Here is a 19,145-nt window from a genome sequence, read left to right on the forward strand (position 1 = left end):
GTTAAGTGTATTTTTAGCTCTACTGGTCAGAGACCAGAAGAGCTTATGCGATAGTAATGCGTCCGGCGTCCGTCCGTCTGTCCGTCTGTCTGTCTGTCTGTCCGTCTGTCCGTCTGTCTGTAAACAATTTTTCAAAATGCTACTCCTCCTACAGTTTTGGTCTAATTTCAATATAACTTGGCACACAAGTAGACTACACTAAGATACATAATTCTGTGTATCGGTTTTTGATTTCGATGAACGGTGTTGCCGTGGTTACTAAAAATAGAAATTTCTGTGAAATTCTTTCAAAATGCTACTCCTCCTACAGTTTTGGTCTGATTTCAGTATAACTTGGCACACAAGTAGAATACACTAAGATACATAATTATGTGTATCAGTTTTTGATTTCGATGAACGGTGTTGCCGTGGTTACTAAAAATAGAAATTTCTGTGAAATTCTTTCAAAATGCTACTCCTCCTACAGTTTTGGTCTGATTTCAGTATAACTTGGCACACAAGTAGACTACACTAAAATACATAAATCTGTTTATCGGTTTTTGATTTCGATGAACGGTGTTGCCGTGGTTACTAAAAATAGAAATATCTGTAAAATTGTTTCAAAATGCTACTCCTCCTACCGTTTTGGTCTGATTTCAATATAACTTGGCACACAAGTAGACTACACTAAAATACATAAATCTGTTTATCGGTTTTTGATTTCGATGAACGGTGTTGCCGTGGATACTAAAAATAGAAATATATGTAAAATTCTTTCAAAATGCTACTCCTCCTACAGTTTTGGTCTGATTTCAATATAACTTGGCACACAAGTAGACTACACTAAGAACATAAAGAGACTTTATCAACGATCATTATTCTATTTATTACTGTTGTAAAGTTTCAAATCCCAGCTGCTTAAGTACTTTTCTCTTCCTTTGCTATAAGTTCAAACCAGTAGAGCTTCAGTCTCGACAGAGACTTCTGGTTTTATTTTACTCATTTCACGTGCACGCACGTGCATACATGAGCATGGTGACCATACCTTCTACAGAATCTACATACAGTCAATTCTCGAATTATCGCCATTCGATTCATCGCCATATTCGCAATACCGCCATGATTTCCCAGGAACGTTTTTCCTGCTATATAAAATTCTCTTTATAACGCCAAATTCGCATACCGCCATCCGCCACCCTGTTTTCAAAACAAACGTCCATTTTTAAGTGTCAATTATCTCGATATACCGCCACAGGTGCGTGCGGTTAGTGAAGCGCGGCTAATTGGTTGACGCTATCCCTGTTGTAAAGCATGCAAAGCCAGACAAGGTATACGCAATTAAATAATTAGATTAGAATTAAATGAACAAATAATTTTAATATGAACTGTTACAATGGCGTTGTTCTGATGTTTTGTTTAAGAAAAATCATTTAGTCACGGCTTCGCCACAAAAGGGGTAGTTGTGAAATTACGCCAAATAAAATATTTTGATGATCTCTGCTTTAAACAATGCAAAGTTTGCCTAAAAATAATTATACGATATAAATTGTGAACGTTTCACTTACAAACAATGATTCCATTGACAATAAATTTATTCAAGAAACCATTACTGTCAGCAATATATCACGACGATCGACCCAGCATGTTTTTTTTTCAATATCAGACGTGCCGATTTACATAGATGCACATGTACTTGTCTTTATTTCATAACTGCACATTTTGTTTTAAAGAAATTGTACACAAAAATTACTTGAAGTATTTTAAGATTTAGAAATATGTTTTATATACATGTACATGTAATTATAAGAATAGACACGCTTTATGGTATTTCTAAGAACGGTAACACTACTTCTTGTTTCCTAAAAGATGGGAAATTCAATTCATCGCCAAATTCGTTATACCGCCATGATTTCTAAATTACAAAAGGTGGCGGTTTATCGAGAATTAACTGTATATTAATATACTAAATGTTAAAGTATTTATTCCAAAAGAATTAAAGATACGCTCAATTAAGTGTATTTTTTTATTTTACTCATTTCACGTGCACGCACATGCATACATGAGCATGGTGACCATACCTTCTTGTAGAAGTCCATTACATCTATCTATATTCTAAATCCCACCCCTTTTGGTTGAAAACCAAGGGAGTTATAGCTGTTTAAAGTTTCAGCCAATCAGATTGCAGCACATGTACATGCACGTGTATGTATGTGCATGTTGACCATACCTTCTTGTAGAGGTCCATTATATCTATCTATGTTCCAAATCCCATCCTGTTTGTTTGAAAATCAAGGAAATTATAGCTATTTAAAGTTTAAGCCAATCAGATTGCAGCGCACGTGCATGCACGTGTTTTCATGATAATTGCTAAATATCAAGTTGTAGGATATCCTACTGTATGGCTATGTTCAAAATTTCAAGGGATTTCGTCAAAAAACAAGAGAGATATAGAGACTTTAGTTTCAGCCAATCAGAGCAAAGTGCACGTGCATGCGCGTGAGATCTTGCTATTTTGACCATGTCATATTGTCTATGCTACTAATATATCCTTATATTATGAGTTTCAAAGCATTTCATCAAAAATGTAAAAAGTTACGCCTATATTAATTAAATCGGTCATTTCACATGTTGCACGTGCACGCTCTTGCAAGCACGTGCGCGCAAAATGACCTTGATTCCGCAAATCTACATAACATGTCTACTAACCCTAAAAAGGTTTTACCTAAGTCGGATGTGTAGTTTACAAGATCACTCCCGGACAAATAAGTACCCAGGAAGAAGAAAAATAATAATAATAATAAGAAACAGAGTAAAAACAATATGTATAATAATAAGAAACAGAGTAAAAACAATATGTTCCCAAACTCCGTTTGGGGAACATAATAAGAAACAGAGTAAAAACAATATGTTCCCCAACTTCGTTTGGGGAACATAATAACTAGAAACTCTTGTTGCTACAGCAACAAATTAGGTCTTCCGTTCTTCTCTACTTATCTTTACAAAGAATATTTTTCTATTTAAAAAAAAACAGAATGCAAAAAAAAAAAAAATAAAAATAATTCCTCCATCTGGGCTCGATCCTAAAACCATTAGTATGAAAGTCGGACACGCTAACCACTGAGCCACCAACTTCCATACAATAAATGTATTTTGTAAGCTTATTATTTTAAGGTTGAAGGAAATAGTTTCGAAGTGAAAGAAATAGTTTCGTAGTAAAGTCCCGGTCAAATTTCTTAAAAAAACTGAGATATTGGCTGTTTGATGTGATATTGTATGTAGGAAAATGATTAGAATAATTATGGGACACATTTGCAGTGAAGCAATGACACTTAGCATATACAGAGTTGTAAAAGCGAAAGTAATACACGTGGTCAGTTGCAGAGGAAATTCAAAATCCCGGATAAACAGTGAGTGAGTCATGGGCATTTTTTCAACACCATATCGTATCAAGCGGGGTAACTGCAATTGATTTAACCTATCTAAGTTGCGTGGAAATTTAATTGATATGAAAAATCGATTCGGTCGATTCATATTTAAATCTAAATAAAATTGAAATAAATTCCATACACCTACGAAAGCAAGAATACTTGGTATTAAAATGTCGTAATAGAGCAGAAGAATCGACTGATATAAACAACAATTGCAGAATAGCCAAAGCGAGCTTTAATTAATGTTTATGGTCAGTAATAGCTAAATTTCACAAAGAAAAAAAATGCAGATTTTGCCGATATTCACTGCAACTTCATTATAGTTTAGAGACTCACCTTAATTAAAACTTTCAGGACACCTTCTTTCAGGTCTCTTCTTGCTTTTATTCCGAATCTTACGTCAATATTTCGTGTCGTTTGACTTGAAGACATTTTCTCTACGCTGCTGTTGATTGTTATTTTTTTGGAGAAGGGAGGGGTTATTTTTATAAGCATTTGTTAGAGTAAGACTTGAAAATACCTCCACCACCTTAAGCTTGATTGTGACCTTTGGGTCAATGGGGCCAAAGGACAAGTTCATTTCTCAAGGTCAAAGTCATCAAAGAAAGAGAGGGAGAGAGAGAGAGAGAGGTAAACTTGAGATTAACACTTGAAGCTGAATCTAGATAAAGGTAATGAATATTTCTTTATTACTTTTTGAGTAAGGGTCAAAGGTCTCATTTTGAGGACAAGAAATCACGTGACCTGAAGAAAGTAAATTTTAAAAGAAGATATTTGAGGTTACTCTAGACATTTGTAGTCTGAATAACATGTCCCAAAATCATTTCAAATATTCTTTTTATAAAAGATATTTATGGGATAGTTAGATACTCCATTTATGCAGTTTCTCTCTCATCACCGGAAGTCGTCGTTTTTTTTTCCAGTGGGACTGACATATTTCGACACTACAAGTAAGATACTATAAGGTAGTACTAAGAAATATTCCACGAAGAAAAGTTGAACATTTTGATTTATTTGATCACTTCCTGTGACAACCGGAAGTGACGGCGGAAGATGTTAAACTAAGATCGATTTGTCTACTCATCAAGGTCTATCATCCCTATTAGTTTGGTGTCTTAATCTCTTACCACTTACGAGATCTAGCTATGATAACTTCTGATTTTGAGGACAGGAAGTCACGCGACCGGAAGTAAATTTTATTGAGATATTAGATATTACTGTAGACATTTGCAGTCTGAATAACATATCCAAAAATCATTACCAATACTTTAACTATAAAAAAAATTTTATGGGAAAGAAAAATACTCAAATTACGTAGTTTTTCTCTTTTTACCAGAAGTTGTCATTTTTGTTTCCGTTGGGACTGATACATTTGGAAACTACAAATAAGATGCTTTAATGTGATGCAAAAAAAGTTTCAAAAAAGAAAAGTTGAATTTTTCGAATTTCTTTGATCACTTCCTGTGACAACCGGAAGTGACGGCGGAAGATGTTAAACTAAGATCGATTTGTCTACTCAACAAGGTCTATTACTCATATAAGTTTGGTGTCTTAATCTCTTACTGTTAACGAGATTTAGCTATGATAACTTCTGATTTTGAGGACAGGAAATCATGCGACCGGAAGTGAATTTTACTGAGATATTATACATTACTGTAGACATTTGCAGTCTGCATAACATATCCAAAAATCATTACAAATACTTTATCTCTGAAAAGTAATTATGGGAAAGAAAAATACTCAAATTATGTAGTTTTTCTCTTATAACCGGAAGTTGTCGTTGTTGTTTCCGGTAAGACTTATATATTTTAAAACTACAAATAAAATGCTATAATGTGATGCAAAAAAAAGTTTCATTAAAGAAAAATTGAAATTTTTGAATTTTTTGATCACTTCCTGTGACGACCGGAAGTGACGGCCGACAATCTTATCCCAACAGGTTTTGCCTACTTATCAAGATCTATCACTCCTATAAGTTTGGTGTCTAAATCTCTTACCGTTTACGAGATGTAGCTGTAATAACTTCTCATTTTCAGGACAGGAAACCACGCGACCGGAAGTGTATTTTGCTAAGATTTTTTAGGTTACTGTAGACATTTGCAGTCTAAATAACATATCCTAAAATCATTACAAATACTTTATCTATAAAAACATTTATGTGAAATAAAAATAGTCAAATTATGTAGTTTTTCTCTTATAACCGGAAGTTGTTGTTTTTGTTTCCGGTGGAACTGAAATATTTCAAAACTACAAATAAGATGCTATAATGTGATGCTAGAACAGTTTCATGAAAGAAAAGTTGAAAATTTTGATTTTTTGTATCACTTCCTGTGACGACCGGAAGTGACGGCGGACAATCTTATCACAGACGAATTTGCCTACTCATCAAGATCTATCACTCTAGATAAGTTTGGTGTCTTAATCTTTTACCGTTTACGAGATCTAGCTATGATAACTTCTCATTTTGAGGACCGGAAATCACGCGACCGGAAGTGAATCTTACAAAGATATTTGACTATACTGTAGTCATTTGCAGTTTAAATAACATATCCAAAAATCATTACAAATACTTTATCTATAAAAAATATTTATGGGAAAGAAAAATACTGAAAATATGCAGTTTTTCTCTTAAAACCGGAAGTTGTCGTTTTTGTTTCCGGTGGGACTGACATATTTCGAAACTACAAATTACATGCAATAATGTGATGCAAAAAAGTTTCAAAAAAGAAAAAGTTGAAATTTTCGATTTCTTTGATCACTTCCTGTGACGACCGGAAGTGACGGCGGACGATCTTAACCCAAACGGACATGCCTACTTATCAAGATCTATTACTCATATAAGTTTGGTGTCCTAATCTTTTACCGTTTCTGAGATATGATTCAGACAAAATTATTTTGAAAAAAGCGGAAATCGGACATATCTGACGACCGGAAGTGAATTTTGAAAACGTGAAAACTGCGTCTGAAAGATATTTTTATTGTCTATCATCCCTGAAAATTTCATGAAAATCCGTCCTGTCATCTCTGAGAAATCGTGCTTTTAAAAAGGGAACAAAAATAATAATAGGAAAAAGAAAAAGAAAAAGAAACAGTAGAATCACTATAAGGTCTTCCGTCTGAAACGGAAGACCTTAATAAGAAACAGAGTAAAAACAATATGTTCCCCAACTTCGTTTGGGGAACATAAAAATGGCATGATGCATTACTGAGGAAGTACAGAATATATTTTTATGGTAGTTTAGAGTATAAGTTTTAGTCAAAGGAGACGTAATCTGGCACAGAAAATCGCACATGTACTGATGCAGTAATAGCCTAGTGTGTGAACTTCATTTACTATCATCCTGTGCACGTGTATTCATTCATTCTCGATTAAATTTCCAATGTTATATTAGATATACTTTAATGTTTTATGTCTTTGAATGGATTTTCGTGTATTTTCAAATTTTATCACAGAAATTAACCAACCAACCAAAACAAAACAAACAGCTATAGGCATATCGATTCAGTACAAAATGTACAAAGGCCACAATTCAACAACTTTTAAAACGCATTTTTCTAACTACAAGTGATATCAAGAAACTAGTAATACTGGTATTGTTTAAGGCAATTTCTACATATATCAGTAATTCTTAAGAAGCGACTGGATACGATAAATTGTGCAAGTTGCTTCCCTTTGACGCATAAAGAGGCTCAACACGGGGAATCGTTTCCTTTAAAAAAGATGTTTTTTCTCTCTATCTTTACTTTTGTCTCTCTTCCATTACCAGATTTTAAGTTAATTTTCTTAAATATTTCACTCCTTATTTTGCAAGTATATAAAAATACCGACGATGGATCACCTATGATTTTAACTTGGCTGGCGAAAATGTAAATAAGATGGGCCCGGTTTGTAAAACATATATATCCTTCTATGTCATTAATATGTTGATTTGTAAATCAAAAAAAAAAAAAATACTCTAAAGTCGGGTGTCAAAAAGAAAAGTTTTGTGAAAGGTTTTCTTAAATATTCAGCATAATGTTAAGTATTTCGAACCCCGTTAATACCAAACTCTTCCGCAAAAACCATCTTGAGCAGGATTTCACCTGTTCGTGAATAACTGGAATATGGTTTCATTTTGTACTAAGACTTTCAAATTATAACATCAATACGTTCTCTACATTATAAAATTCTTCTACAATTCTCTATTTTTTAAAGAGAGGGTGGATACCCACAACAGATAACTTGATTATAAATCTCATTTTTTTAATTTGATTTTTTTTTATTTACAAAAACAAATAATTATGAAATGTCTATAATTTTATAAGTGTTAGGGTTAGGAACAGGATTACAGAATTCTGTCGATCCGTACGCTGCGTGCCTTCATACATATTATTTTTCTCTAAAGGAGAGAAAAATGGTTTTTTGTTTTTTTGTTTTTATTTTATTTTATTTTATTTTTTTGGGGGGGGGGGGTTCTTAAGTCAGCATACATGTATAAAAAGCTATCTCGCCGGCTAAATATGATATAATTTATTTTAGAATCCATACAGTCTATAGTAATCAATTCTCTTTTTAACATTTAGTTCGCTTGCAGTTAGTTGAATTGTAAAAGAAAGAAAATGTTCTGGCACATGGTTTTATATCGTAATTCAATATAGCTTGTGTTTTTCTTTTCCTTTCCTTCAATGCATTTCTATTACTCCAGTAACATGTAACAAAGAAATTATAATTTTTGCATTTCTGAAATTATGTTCCCCAAACGAAGTTGGGGAACATATTGTTTTTACTCTGTTTCTTATTATTATTATTATTATTATTAAGGTCTTCCGTTTCCAACGGAAGACCTTATTGTTTTCGTTCGGTTTCTTTTTCCCTATTATTATTATTTTTTTCTTACCGATTTTTGTGCACGCGAGTTCTCGGAAACGGCTCGATCGATTTAAATGAAACTTTCAGATCTAATAGATATTGATCTGAACCTTATTGGAAATTTTTTATACTGATGACGTCACTTCCGGTCGTGAGATATGGACGATTTTCTGATTTTCAGAGGGTCGGCTTGTCCAAGAAACTCCTCCAAAACGACTTAAGATATTGACTTAAGATTTTCAGTGAAAGTAAACAAAGGTATAGTGAATTGTAATTGGGTCTCAAAATCTTTCTAGCGCAAAAGGCACCGGGGCTCGGTAGAGCCCGAAAAATGTATCACAAACATCTCACAAAAATTGACACACTTTGTTTCATATCTTCATACGCTGTTCATAATTTGTTAAAGCATATTGAAGAAAAAATGTGCAAAATGGCAAGACCTTTCATTTGATATCAAGAAAATGGGGCTGACCCCTCAAATTAGGGGCTCAGAGGGGACAAAAGTCTTTTATCTATAACTCTCTAATGATCAATATTTTGTTTTGCATTACTGAAGCAAAAGTATTTATCTTAACGATTAGCAACAAAATATGATAAAATTTTGATCATATGTTTCGTAATTAGGGGTCACAAGTGGCCAGAATGTCAAATTTTTGACGCTTTATATCTCAAAAAGGGGGAATATTTTGATTAGCAGTATTGAACAAAAGATAGTCAGAATAATGTTCTACATAATATGCATACTTTGAATTTTTGTAAAACGGGCCCCATTAAGGACTTTTAGGGTGGCCCCTAAATATTTCCATTTAGCATATCTCCACAACAAAAAGAAATCTCTGAATAAGTGTTGAGCAAAAAATCTTCAAAATCACAAGACCTTTCATTTGATATTAAGAAAATGAGGCTGACTCCTCAAATTAGGGGCTCAGAGGGGCCAAAAGTCTTACATCTTTAGCTCGTTAACGATAAATATTTTGTTATACATTACTGAAGCAAAAGTATTTATCTTAACGATTAGCAACAAGATATTATAAAATTTTGGTCATAGATTACGTAATTAGGGGTCACAAAGGGCCAGAATGCTAAATCTTTGAGGTTTTATATCTCGAAAAGGGCGAATACTTTGATAAGCAATATTGAACAAAAGATGGTCAGAATAATGTTTTAAACAATATGCATACTTCAATTTTTCTGTAAAATGGCCCCATTAAGGACTTGGAGGGTAGCCCTTAAATATTTCCATTCAGCATATCTCCACAACGAAAAGAAATCTCTGAATAGGTTTTGAACAAAAAATCTTTGAATTCACAAGACCTTTCATTTGAAATCCAGAAAAAAGGGGCTGACTCCTCAAATTAGGGTCCAGAGGGGCCAAAAGTCTTTCATCTTTAGCTCATGTATATTTTGTAATACATTACTGAAGCAAAGATATTCATCTTAACGCTTTGCAACAACGTTTTATAGGATTTTGATTACATGTTGCTGTTGCGTAATATGGGGTTGCGAGGGGCCAAAATTCTATATTTTGGATGCTTTACATCTCAAAAAGGAGGAATATTTTAATTACAAGCATATTGAACTAAAGATGCTCAAAATATTTTGATATAAATCAGAAAAATTAAATTTAATGATGGAAAACTTAATTTCAGTACCTTATTACGAATATCTCAGTCAAAATCACATCTCATCTTATCGATAAATTCAACGGAAGACCTACTCGTTGCTCGCAACGAGATCTCATCTAGTTATGTTCCCCAAACGAAGTTGGGGAACATATTGTTTTTACTCTGTTTCTTATTATTATTATTATTATTCTTTTTTCTTCTTATTTCTTCTCCGGTACTTTTTTGTCCGGAAGTGTTCTCAGAAACTGTTCACCAAACTAAGTTAAAACCTTTTTAGGGTTTGTAGGCATGTTGTGTAGATGTGCCGAACGAAGGTCATTTTGCGCGCATTCGCATGCACGTGCGGGCGCGTGCAATGAGTAAAATGACCGATATATTTAATATGGTTGTAACTTTTATATTTTTTGATTAAATGTTTTGAAACTCATTATTTAAAGATATATAAGATGTGTAGATAATATGACATGGTCAAATTTGCATGAACTCACGCGCATGCACGTGCGCTTTGCTCTGATTGGCTGAAACAGAAATCTCAATATCTTTTTTCTTTTATGATGAAATGCTTTGAAATTTCTAACATAGACATGCATTAGGATGTACTACAATATGATATATAAAATTTTTTATGAAATCACGCGCATGCGCGTGCGCTGCAATCTGATTTGCTTAAAGTTTAAATGAGTATAACTCCCTTGGTTTTTAACCAAACAGCATGGGATTTACAACATAGATAGACATAAAGGACTCCTACAGGATGGTATGGTCACCATTCACATGCATGCATATGCGTGCACGTGCGCTTTGCTCTGATTGGCTGACACAAAAATCTCAATATCTTTTCTGTTTTTTTACAAAATGCTTTGAAATTTAAAACATAAGCATACTTTAAGATGTCCTACAATATGATATATAATAATTGTCATTAAAATACGCGCATGCAAGTGCGCTGCAATCTGATTGGCTTAAACTTTAAATGGCTATAACTCCCTTGTTTTTCAACCAAACAGGATGGGATTAAGAACATAGACAGACATAATGGACTCCTACAAGAAGGTATGGTCATCATGCACGTGCGTGCGCGTGCAAATGAGTAAAATAGTGTAGACAAGATGATATCGTCATTACGCTCATGCAATCACATGCGCATGCCTGCATTGCTTAAATTTGAAATACTTGGTATACTTTTGGAAAAACGTTGTTTACGTCTTAAATGCATAGATTTTGCTTTCTTTAATGAAACTTACAGGGAATATGGCACGAGAAGGGAGTTGGGGAGCATTTGGGGAACATCTGTAACGGTTCCCGTTACAATTAGCACTAGTTATGTTCCCCAAACGAAGTTGGGGAACATATTGTTTTTACTCTGTTTCTTATTATTATTATTATTATTATTTTTCTTCTTCTTCCTGGGTACTTTTTTGTCCGGGAATGATCTCGTAAACTATACATCCGACTAAGGTGAAATGTTTTTAGGGTCAGTAGACATGTTATGTAGATTTGCGGAACGAAGGTCATTTTGCGCGCACGTGCTTGCAAGAGCGTGCACGTGCAACATGTGTAATGACCGATTTAATTGATATAGGCGTAACTTTTTAAATTTTTGATGAAATGCTTTGAAACTTATAATATAAGGATATATTAGTAGCATAGACATTATGACATGGTCAAAATAGCAAGATCTCACGCGCATGCACGTGCGCTTTGTTCTGATTGGCTGAAACTAAAGTCTCAATATCTTTCTTGTTTTTTGACGAAATCCTTTGAAATTTTGAAAATAGCCATGCATTAGGATATCCTACAACATGATATATAGCAATTATCATGAAAACACGTGCATGCACGTGCGCTGCAATCTGATTGGCTTAAACTTTAAATAGCTATAACTCCCTTGATTTCCAACCAAACAGGATGGGATTTGGAACATAGATAGATATACTGGACTACTACAAGAAAATATGGTCACCATGCACATGCATACACGTGCATGTATGTGCGCTGCAATCTGATTGGCTGAAACTTTAAACAGCTATAACTCCCTTGGTTTTCAACCAAACGGGGTGGGATTTAGAACATAGATAGATGTAATGGACATCTACAAGAAGGTATTGTCACCATGCTCATGTATGCACGTGCGTGCACGTGAAATGAGCAAAATCAAAAAAACACTTGAATGAGCGTATCTTTTTAATACTTTTGGATTAAATACTTTAATATTAAGTATATTAAAATATATAGATTGTGTAGACAAGATGATATGGTCATTACGCACATGCATTCACATGCGCACGCAAAATTTGAATGAACTTGGTACACTTCTGGGTAAACATTATTAAAGTCTTAAATGCATCGAGTTTGTCCTATTTAATGAAGCTTACAAGGAATATGGCACCAAAAGGGAGTTGGGGAGCGTTTGGGGAACATCTGTAACGGTCCCCGTTACAATTAGCACTAGTTATTATTATTATTCTTTTTTCTTCTTATTTCTTCTCCGGTACTTTTTTGTCCGGAAGTGTTCTCAGAAACTGTTCACCAAACTAAGTTAAAACCTTTTTAGGGTTAGTAGGCATGTTGTGTAGATGTGCCGAACGAAGGTCATTTTGCGCGCACGTGCTTGCAAGAGCACGCACGTGCAACATGTAAAATGACCGATTTAATTGATATAGGCGTAACTTTTTTAATCTTTGATGAAATGCTTTGAAACTCATAATGTAAGGATATATTAGTAATATAGACAATACGACATGGTCAAAATAGCAAGATCTCACGCGCATGCACGTGCGCTTTGCTCTGATTGGCTGAAACTAAAGTCTCAATATCTTTCTTGTTTTTTGAGGAAATCCTTTGAAATTTTGAACAAAGCCATGCATTAGGATATCCTACAACATGATATATAGAAATTATCATGAAAACACGTGCATGCACGTGCGCTGCAATCTGATTGGCTGAAAATTTAAAAAGCTATAACTCCCTTGGTTTTCAACCAAACAGGATGGGATTTGGAACATAGATATATAAGATGGACTTCTACAAAAAGGTATGGTCACCATGCACATGCATACACGTGCGTGTTCGTGAGCTGCAATCTGATTGGCTGAAACTTTAAACAGTTATAACTTCCTTGGTTTTCAACCAAACAGGATGGGATTGGGAACATAGATATATATAATGGACATCTACAAAAAGGTATGGTCACCATGCACATGCATACATGTGCCTGTACGTGCGCTGCAATCTGATTGGCTGAAACTTTAAACAGTTTTAACTCCCTTGGTTTTCAACTAAACGGGATGGGATTTAAAACATAGATAGATTTAATGAACTTCTACAAGAAGGTATGGTCACCATGCTCATGTATGCACGTGCGTGCACGTGAAATGGGTAAAATCAAAAATACACTTGAATGACCGAATTTTTTAATTCTTTTAAATTAAATACTTTAATATTTAGTATATTAAAATATATAGATTGTATAGACAAGATGATATGGTCATTACGTACATGCCTTCACATGCGCACACATGCAATGCTAAAATTTGAATGAGCATGGTACATTTCTGGGTAAACATTGTTAAAATCTCAAATGCATAGAGTTTGTGTTAATAAATGAAGCTTACAGGGAATATGGCACCAAAAGGGAGTTGGGGAGCGTTTGGGGAACATCTGTAACGGTCCCCGTTACAATTAGCACTAGTTCATATTGATATCCATTCATTTTTTTTCTGTTGATAGAAATATTTTGTAAACTTTATGAAAAATATATTTTTTAAAATGAATTAGAATATTGCGTTACAAATAAACTATCATCGTCGGAAATCCACGAGTGATCTCGTCTTTACATATCGCCCGGTGATGAGTAAAGATGAGATCATCCTTGGGTATCCGATGATGATAAACTATAGGCTATAAAGAACAAAAAAAAAAAAAAATGAAAAATCGTATTCCAAAAATAATGCTTATTGAGTCGAGAATTTCAGCTTACCAATGTGCAAACAATTATGTTTCCCGTGACTTTCCGCTACATGTAACTATAAAACTTATTCTTCTAAATTAGGTGAGGTCTCTCGCGTTCGAAGTTAATTAAAAATGTACGAACGATGCATGATTATAATTTTATCTAACAATGAATTTTAGATTATTCACATCAAATTGATTTTTAAAGTAAAATTTTGTACATTATGAGATATTTTGTTGATGAACACAGAGAGAAATCTTATTTTAACTGTTAACATATTTTTGAAATTATAGTCCGTCGGATGGAACGTTAAATAGTTCCCTATATTAAGATTATCAACTACATGTATTTTGCATGCAACAGATAAAAATTTCCCGCCGATAATTGCTGAAATCTTGCTGGCTCGGCGTCAAGCAAAATTCAATCAATCAATTATTTGTACATGTATATTTACTTACTAGTATTTATTTTTCTACATTATGGATAATAGACATTTGATGAAAAGACGATTGGGTTTTTACTAGGAGGGGGGGGGGGGGTTGTAATAATACAAAGACACAGTGGCTAAATTTTTGTCGAGCTATCCGTCCAATTACAACCAAACGAGAATGATGTGGAGGAAAACATGGTGTATATTTATGAACTAGCTATTTGAAGGTGAATGTGGCTGCAGTAGAAACGGTTTTAGGGAGAAAAATCCTAATAAAATGAGCTTACTTTTAGACACAGGGGTAGTATCACATCATGCATGTTTGATTTCACGTAATCACTTTGTATAGACAGATGGATGTGATTTTTTAAATTTAACTTTAGAGTAATTATTGTAGTGTAGCGGACAGTATAAATAGGGAACTTATACTGCCTCGCTAGTGAGCTAGCTTTTCTGGTGATGCGGTAGAGTCTCCCTCTATTTCAGGCAAATTAAGCAACGGCGAGCCTGTTTAACCCTTGGATGGGTGACCGCTTCACGTTACAGTATAGCATGATTTAAGTTGTGAATTTATTGGCTGCATGGTTCATGTATTTTGCTGTAATAAACAAGGTATTCTGAGATCGAATTCGAATCGCTGTAAATTTTGACTCGATCTACATTGGTTCCCTTTTCCTTTACATGGTGATTACGTAAAATCAAACATAGTGTGTTAACTAACTTGCATGCTTTGAGGATACAGGCTTTATCAAACTTAAAAGCAGTATAGTGTAAATCTATATTTTGTTTATTGGAAGTTCAGTTATTCATAGAGACAAAGCTGTCGGTACGAAAGACAGAAAAGTAGAAATTAAAGATCGGGGGGGGGGGGGGGAGAGTATTCGATTTTTAAAGGATTTAAAATACAGTTAACACAGTTTTTGGGATTGTACATCATGATCATCTGTTCTTGTCATTTATTAAGCAATTCTTTTAACTTAGACTTGATGACCGCTTGGATTGCTACGCGTTGACAGGTGCCTTACCGAACAACGGAGAATAAACCATGACGTCACAATTGAATCCTGGAAAAAACCACGATATACTCAGAGTTAATTTTGCAAACATACCAATTTCAAAATGTAATAACTTTGTTATAAATGGAGATATTTTGATTCCGTTTTCAGTTTCTGTAATGGTTTAACTTGGACCATTAAAAAACACAAAAATCTCAAATTCGATAAATTATGCCATAAGGTCGATTTCTATCCGACGAGGCTCAATTGCAGAAATTACACACAGACAGCTAGTGTTACTTACCCGATAAGCTATCAAATGAGTGACCACTTCCCCTCTTCTGCCATCCAGCATCTACGTTAATTCTTCGGTTCTTTCAGTTCTGAAAAAAAATGTTTTTTGTTTTATTTTAGTTATTTTATTAAGGTCTTCCGTTTCAGACGGAAGACCTTATAGAGATTCTACTGTTTTTTCTTTTTATTATGTCGCCCCGAACGAAGTCGGGGACGACATATTGATATTGTACGCATGTTTTTTTTATCCAGGCTGTTTCTCGGAGATGGCTGGGGCAATCTTCCTGAAACTTTCCTCAAAGGACGATCACTGGTTGTAGTTGTGCAGTGAGGTCGTTCAGTTCCAATATGTCTACCGTTGCCATGGAAACCTGTAAAAAGCGACGAATTTTGTCCGAGAGTGTTCTCTCTGGTCCCTTAAACGTTCGTCATGAAACTCTTTTTATTTTAATGATTAGTATCTGTAGTTGTGCGCCTTGCATTTAGAATTTTCAAATAATCGATTATTGCCATGGAAACCAGGGGAATGTTAAAATTCTTTAATTTCGATTTTCTCCACAACTACTCAAGCAATCGTTTTGAAACTTTCAATGTTAATTCCTTGCAATGTGTCAAAGTGATTTTTACTTTTAAAATAATTGTAATGAGTCGCTCACAGTTGTCATAGAAACGAAACAGAAACAGGTTAAGATGTACACATGTGTTCCAAGGTCTGAGGTCAAAGGGTCAAAAGTTCTTCGTGTCCAATAAAAGTTCTTTTCACAAGGATTACATATTTGAAATACGAAAGCCCTAGCCCTTACCGTTCAAAGGTAAGGTACTATGTTCAAGACGACCCCCCCCCCCTTTTGAAGCGCACTGCCAGTTAGAATACACATATCTAACATATACAACTTACAAGTGATGTTTTAAAAGTTTCATTCATAAAATTCAGTTCTCCTGATGTGATTTCATAGTTTGCCAACCTTCATTCTTCTTCTGTCTTGTCTCTAGATGTTATAATTATTTTATTTTATCTATATATATAAAATAACGATTGTCAACTGCATTTATTAGCATTTCGCTTTTTTTTTTTTTGTATATCTATTACTTGTATATTATTAATTTCATTAGATAGTGCAAGTATAAATTAGAAAATTGGTACGTTATTTCCATAGTTTTTATTCATTCATAAATCCTAGGATCCGCTCCTATAGGTGTTACGATGTACAAATTAATCTGATTCTTATTTATATTTACAAAATAAAAATAAACAGTTTGCTTCTAGTAACAGCTGTTCAGAAATAAAATAAATTGTAAAAATTCTCAGGGTTTAACTACTAAAACATCAATGCACAAACCAAATTCATTAATAACGTTAATAATAATAATGTTAAAAGAAATGTAACAATAATTTTCGTTTCTTTTTTTAACTATACAAACATTGGTTATTAAACTGTACGAGGTGAATAGATTAGCTTAACACCCTTCCCCGCAGTCACTCATTTTAACGCATATACCATTTCCTATTTCTAACGCAAAATCACGCATTTACCGTTTCCCCGCAATCACGCATTTTCACGCACTTTAAAAAGTTGATTTCATCTTTATTTCATTGCCAAATTCCAACTATTTTGTACTTGCTTGAGTCTCATAAAATAAGAAAAGTTTTTTTCTAATTAAAATATTATTTCAGAGTATTATTTACGCTAAACTTTAGAGAAATTTGTACCCCGCTATAAAGTGCTTGCGGGGAAATGGTAAAGTAATATTTCTATGATGCAAGGATTCGATGTATGTTGCATAGCAATTCTGTAAGTTGTAAAGAGTTAATTGTAGAGTCAACGGATTGTTACATCTTCGTAAATGCTCCAATTTTCCTCAGTTACCGTCTCCCCTTCATTGAACAGATTGTCTTCTTTTGAATTTGTCGAAGAAGAATTTTCATAAAGAATGCTTTCTCTTTCAGGAAAATTCGGAACTGTATATATTTCTGTCGATTCAACAATATTTTTGGCTTCATGTAAATGTTCTCTTGAATATAATTCTCTTTCTTTTATTTCTCTGTTTTTATTGATTTCTAAATAAGAACTTTCGCTGGGGAAAGTTAAATCTGTATAATGTTCTGGCTGGGCAGCCATTAGAATGTTCAGGTCTTCGTATTCAATCAACTCTGGTGAAGCATCTTCCTTTCCTGAATGCATGCCTACAATAATATAATGAATTTATGTAACTTTCAAAACAAAAGATAAAAGTGTTTTATTGTTTTAGAGTGATGTACAAGTTTTTAAAATACTTACCACCGAAATCTACCACAAAATCGTTTTTTGTATCATCTTCATTTCCCTTGTCTTCATTTCCTACCCTAGAGGTATCCCCATTGTTGTTGCGGGCCGAATTCATTTCACCCGTAGCCTCTCTTACGTTGCTTTTTCTGTTGTATTTTACGGAACTGTAGGGCCTAGCCTTCATATCCACACCATTGTTTATTCGTGATGATGTCATGTTTGAGTCCTTTGAGCTATCGCCTAAGGTTTTGAACTTAATGAAGTTTTCATCGGACCAAGCATCTTGGTACTCGTTATCTGGATTTTCAGTTTTATTTTCAGTGATCTCTTCTTTATGTTCATCGTTCATATTTGGTCTGGTACCTATAAAATTAGCTTAGGAAGTATTCACAAGAATAATTCTTTCTTTATCTGATAGCAATTCTGTATTTTGATGCCATTATTGCAAACTAAAAGTGTAAAATTCAACTGTAATTGGAAACAAAATAAAAGAAAACGTAATTTGATTTAACTACAAATGTATAATACCATTTCCAGGTGTTATATTTCTTAATTTTTCATCATGCAGTGCCCCGTTTGCTACCAACAATCCAGTATAACCGTTGGTATTGTTAACATCTTCAGTGCTTTCATTGTTTGCGTCCGACAAGGTAATGTTATTCCTCAGCGTATTTTCTACAGTGGAAGTATATTTACAAATAAATGTCATCATCATTATTGTTTTTAAATATCAAATTGCCCATCCTTTTAATGTTACGGTTTAATAATCAATTATTTCTTAAATAAACATTATACCTGATATACTTATGCGCCTGCCAGCATCTCGGGTTTTTATTCCTATGTACCTATTAATGTACAAATAGAAAAAAAACATAACAACAATAATATGAATAAAACGAAATAGACTGCCATTAGTCGTTTTATTTTAATGAATTATGCTATAAATAGTCTGTCAATCGTACCATTTTTTAACAAAGTACATCATTATAACAACACAAAGTGTTCCAACAGACCCCGTCACTGTGAAAAGTGTATTTTTCCAATATGAGGATGATATCATACCAGTCGACAAAACTTCCTTGACTGATGTTGAAGTAAGGGAAGATGAAACAGACCAATCTGAATAAAAGTAAAAATAAAAATCTTTACAAATATACAGAATCACCCAGGATTTAAAGTAAGATGTAATTTTCATCAAACGAGTCGTATGATTTTTTTTTATTCCCAAGCCTTGCCGAGAGGATAAAAAACACAACGATTTGTATAAAAACCATATCCAACGACCGACCATGGGATATTCTATTTATTGCATGTTTAATACTTCAC

At 33.8% G+C, this 19,145-nt stretch overlaps 1 protein-coding gene across 1 annotated transcript; it reads right to left on the reverse strand.

The window, feature by feature from the left end:
• Window positions 1-17,366: 17,366 nt before the first annotated feature.
• On the reverse strand, window positions 17,367-18,486 carry LOC134261098 (uncharacterized). The gene is made up of 3 exons (XM_062743569.1): window positions 18,348-18,486; window positions 17,832-18,182; window positions 17,367-17,737 (listed from the first exon to the last, which is right to left on the reverse strand). Exons 2-3 carry the CDS (start codon window positions 18,166-18,168, stop codon window positions 17,373-17,375), a joined length of 702 nt encoding a protein of 233 aa, XP_062599553.1. The 5' UTR covers window positions 18,169-18,182; window positions 18,348-18,486; the 3' UTR covers window positions 17,367-17,372.
• Window positions 18,487-19,145: the final 659 nt, after the last annotated feature.

The sequence above is a fragment of the Saccostrea cucullata genome, unplaced genomic scaffold (genome assembly GCF_032062105.1).
Source record: "Saccostrea cucullata isolate Sc308-1 unplaced genomic scaffold, CSIRO_AGI_Scuc_v1 ctg12132, whole genome shotgun sequence".
In the NCBI taxonomy this organism is placed as follows: domain Eukaryota; kingdom Metazoa; phylum Mollusca; class Bivalvia; order Ostreida; family Ostreidae; genus Saccostrea; species Saccostrea cuccullata.

What these genes read in the sequence shown, in the direction of transcription:
- LOC134261098 (XM_062743569.1), bottom strand. Translation starts at nt 18,168, where the DNA reads ATGAACGATGAACATAAAGAAGAGATCACTGAAAATAAAACTGAAAAT. An exon ending in TTTTGTGGTAGATTTCGGTG is followed by an intron (nt 17,738 to 17,831) that starts GTAAGTATTTTA and finishes ATATTATTGTAG; the next exon opens with GCATGCATTCAGGAAAGGAA.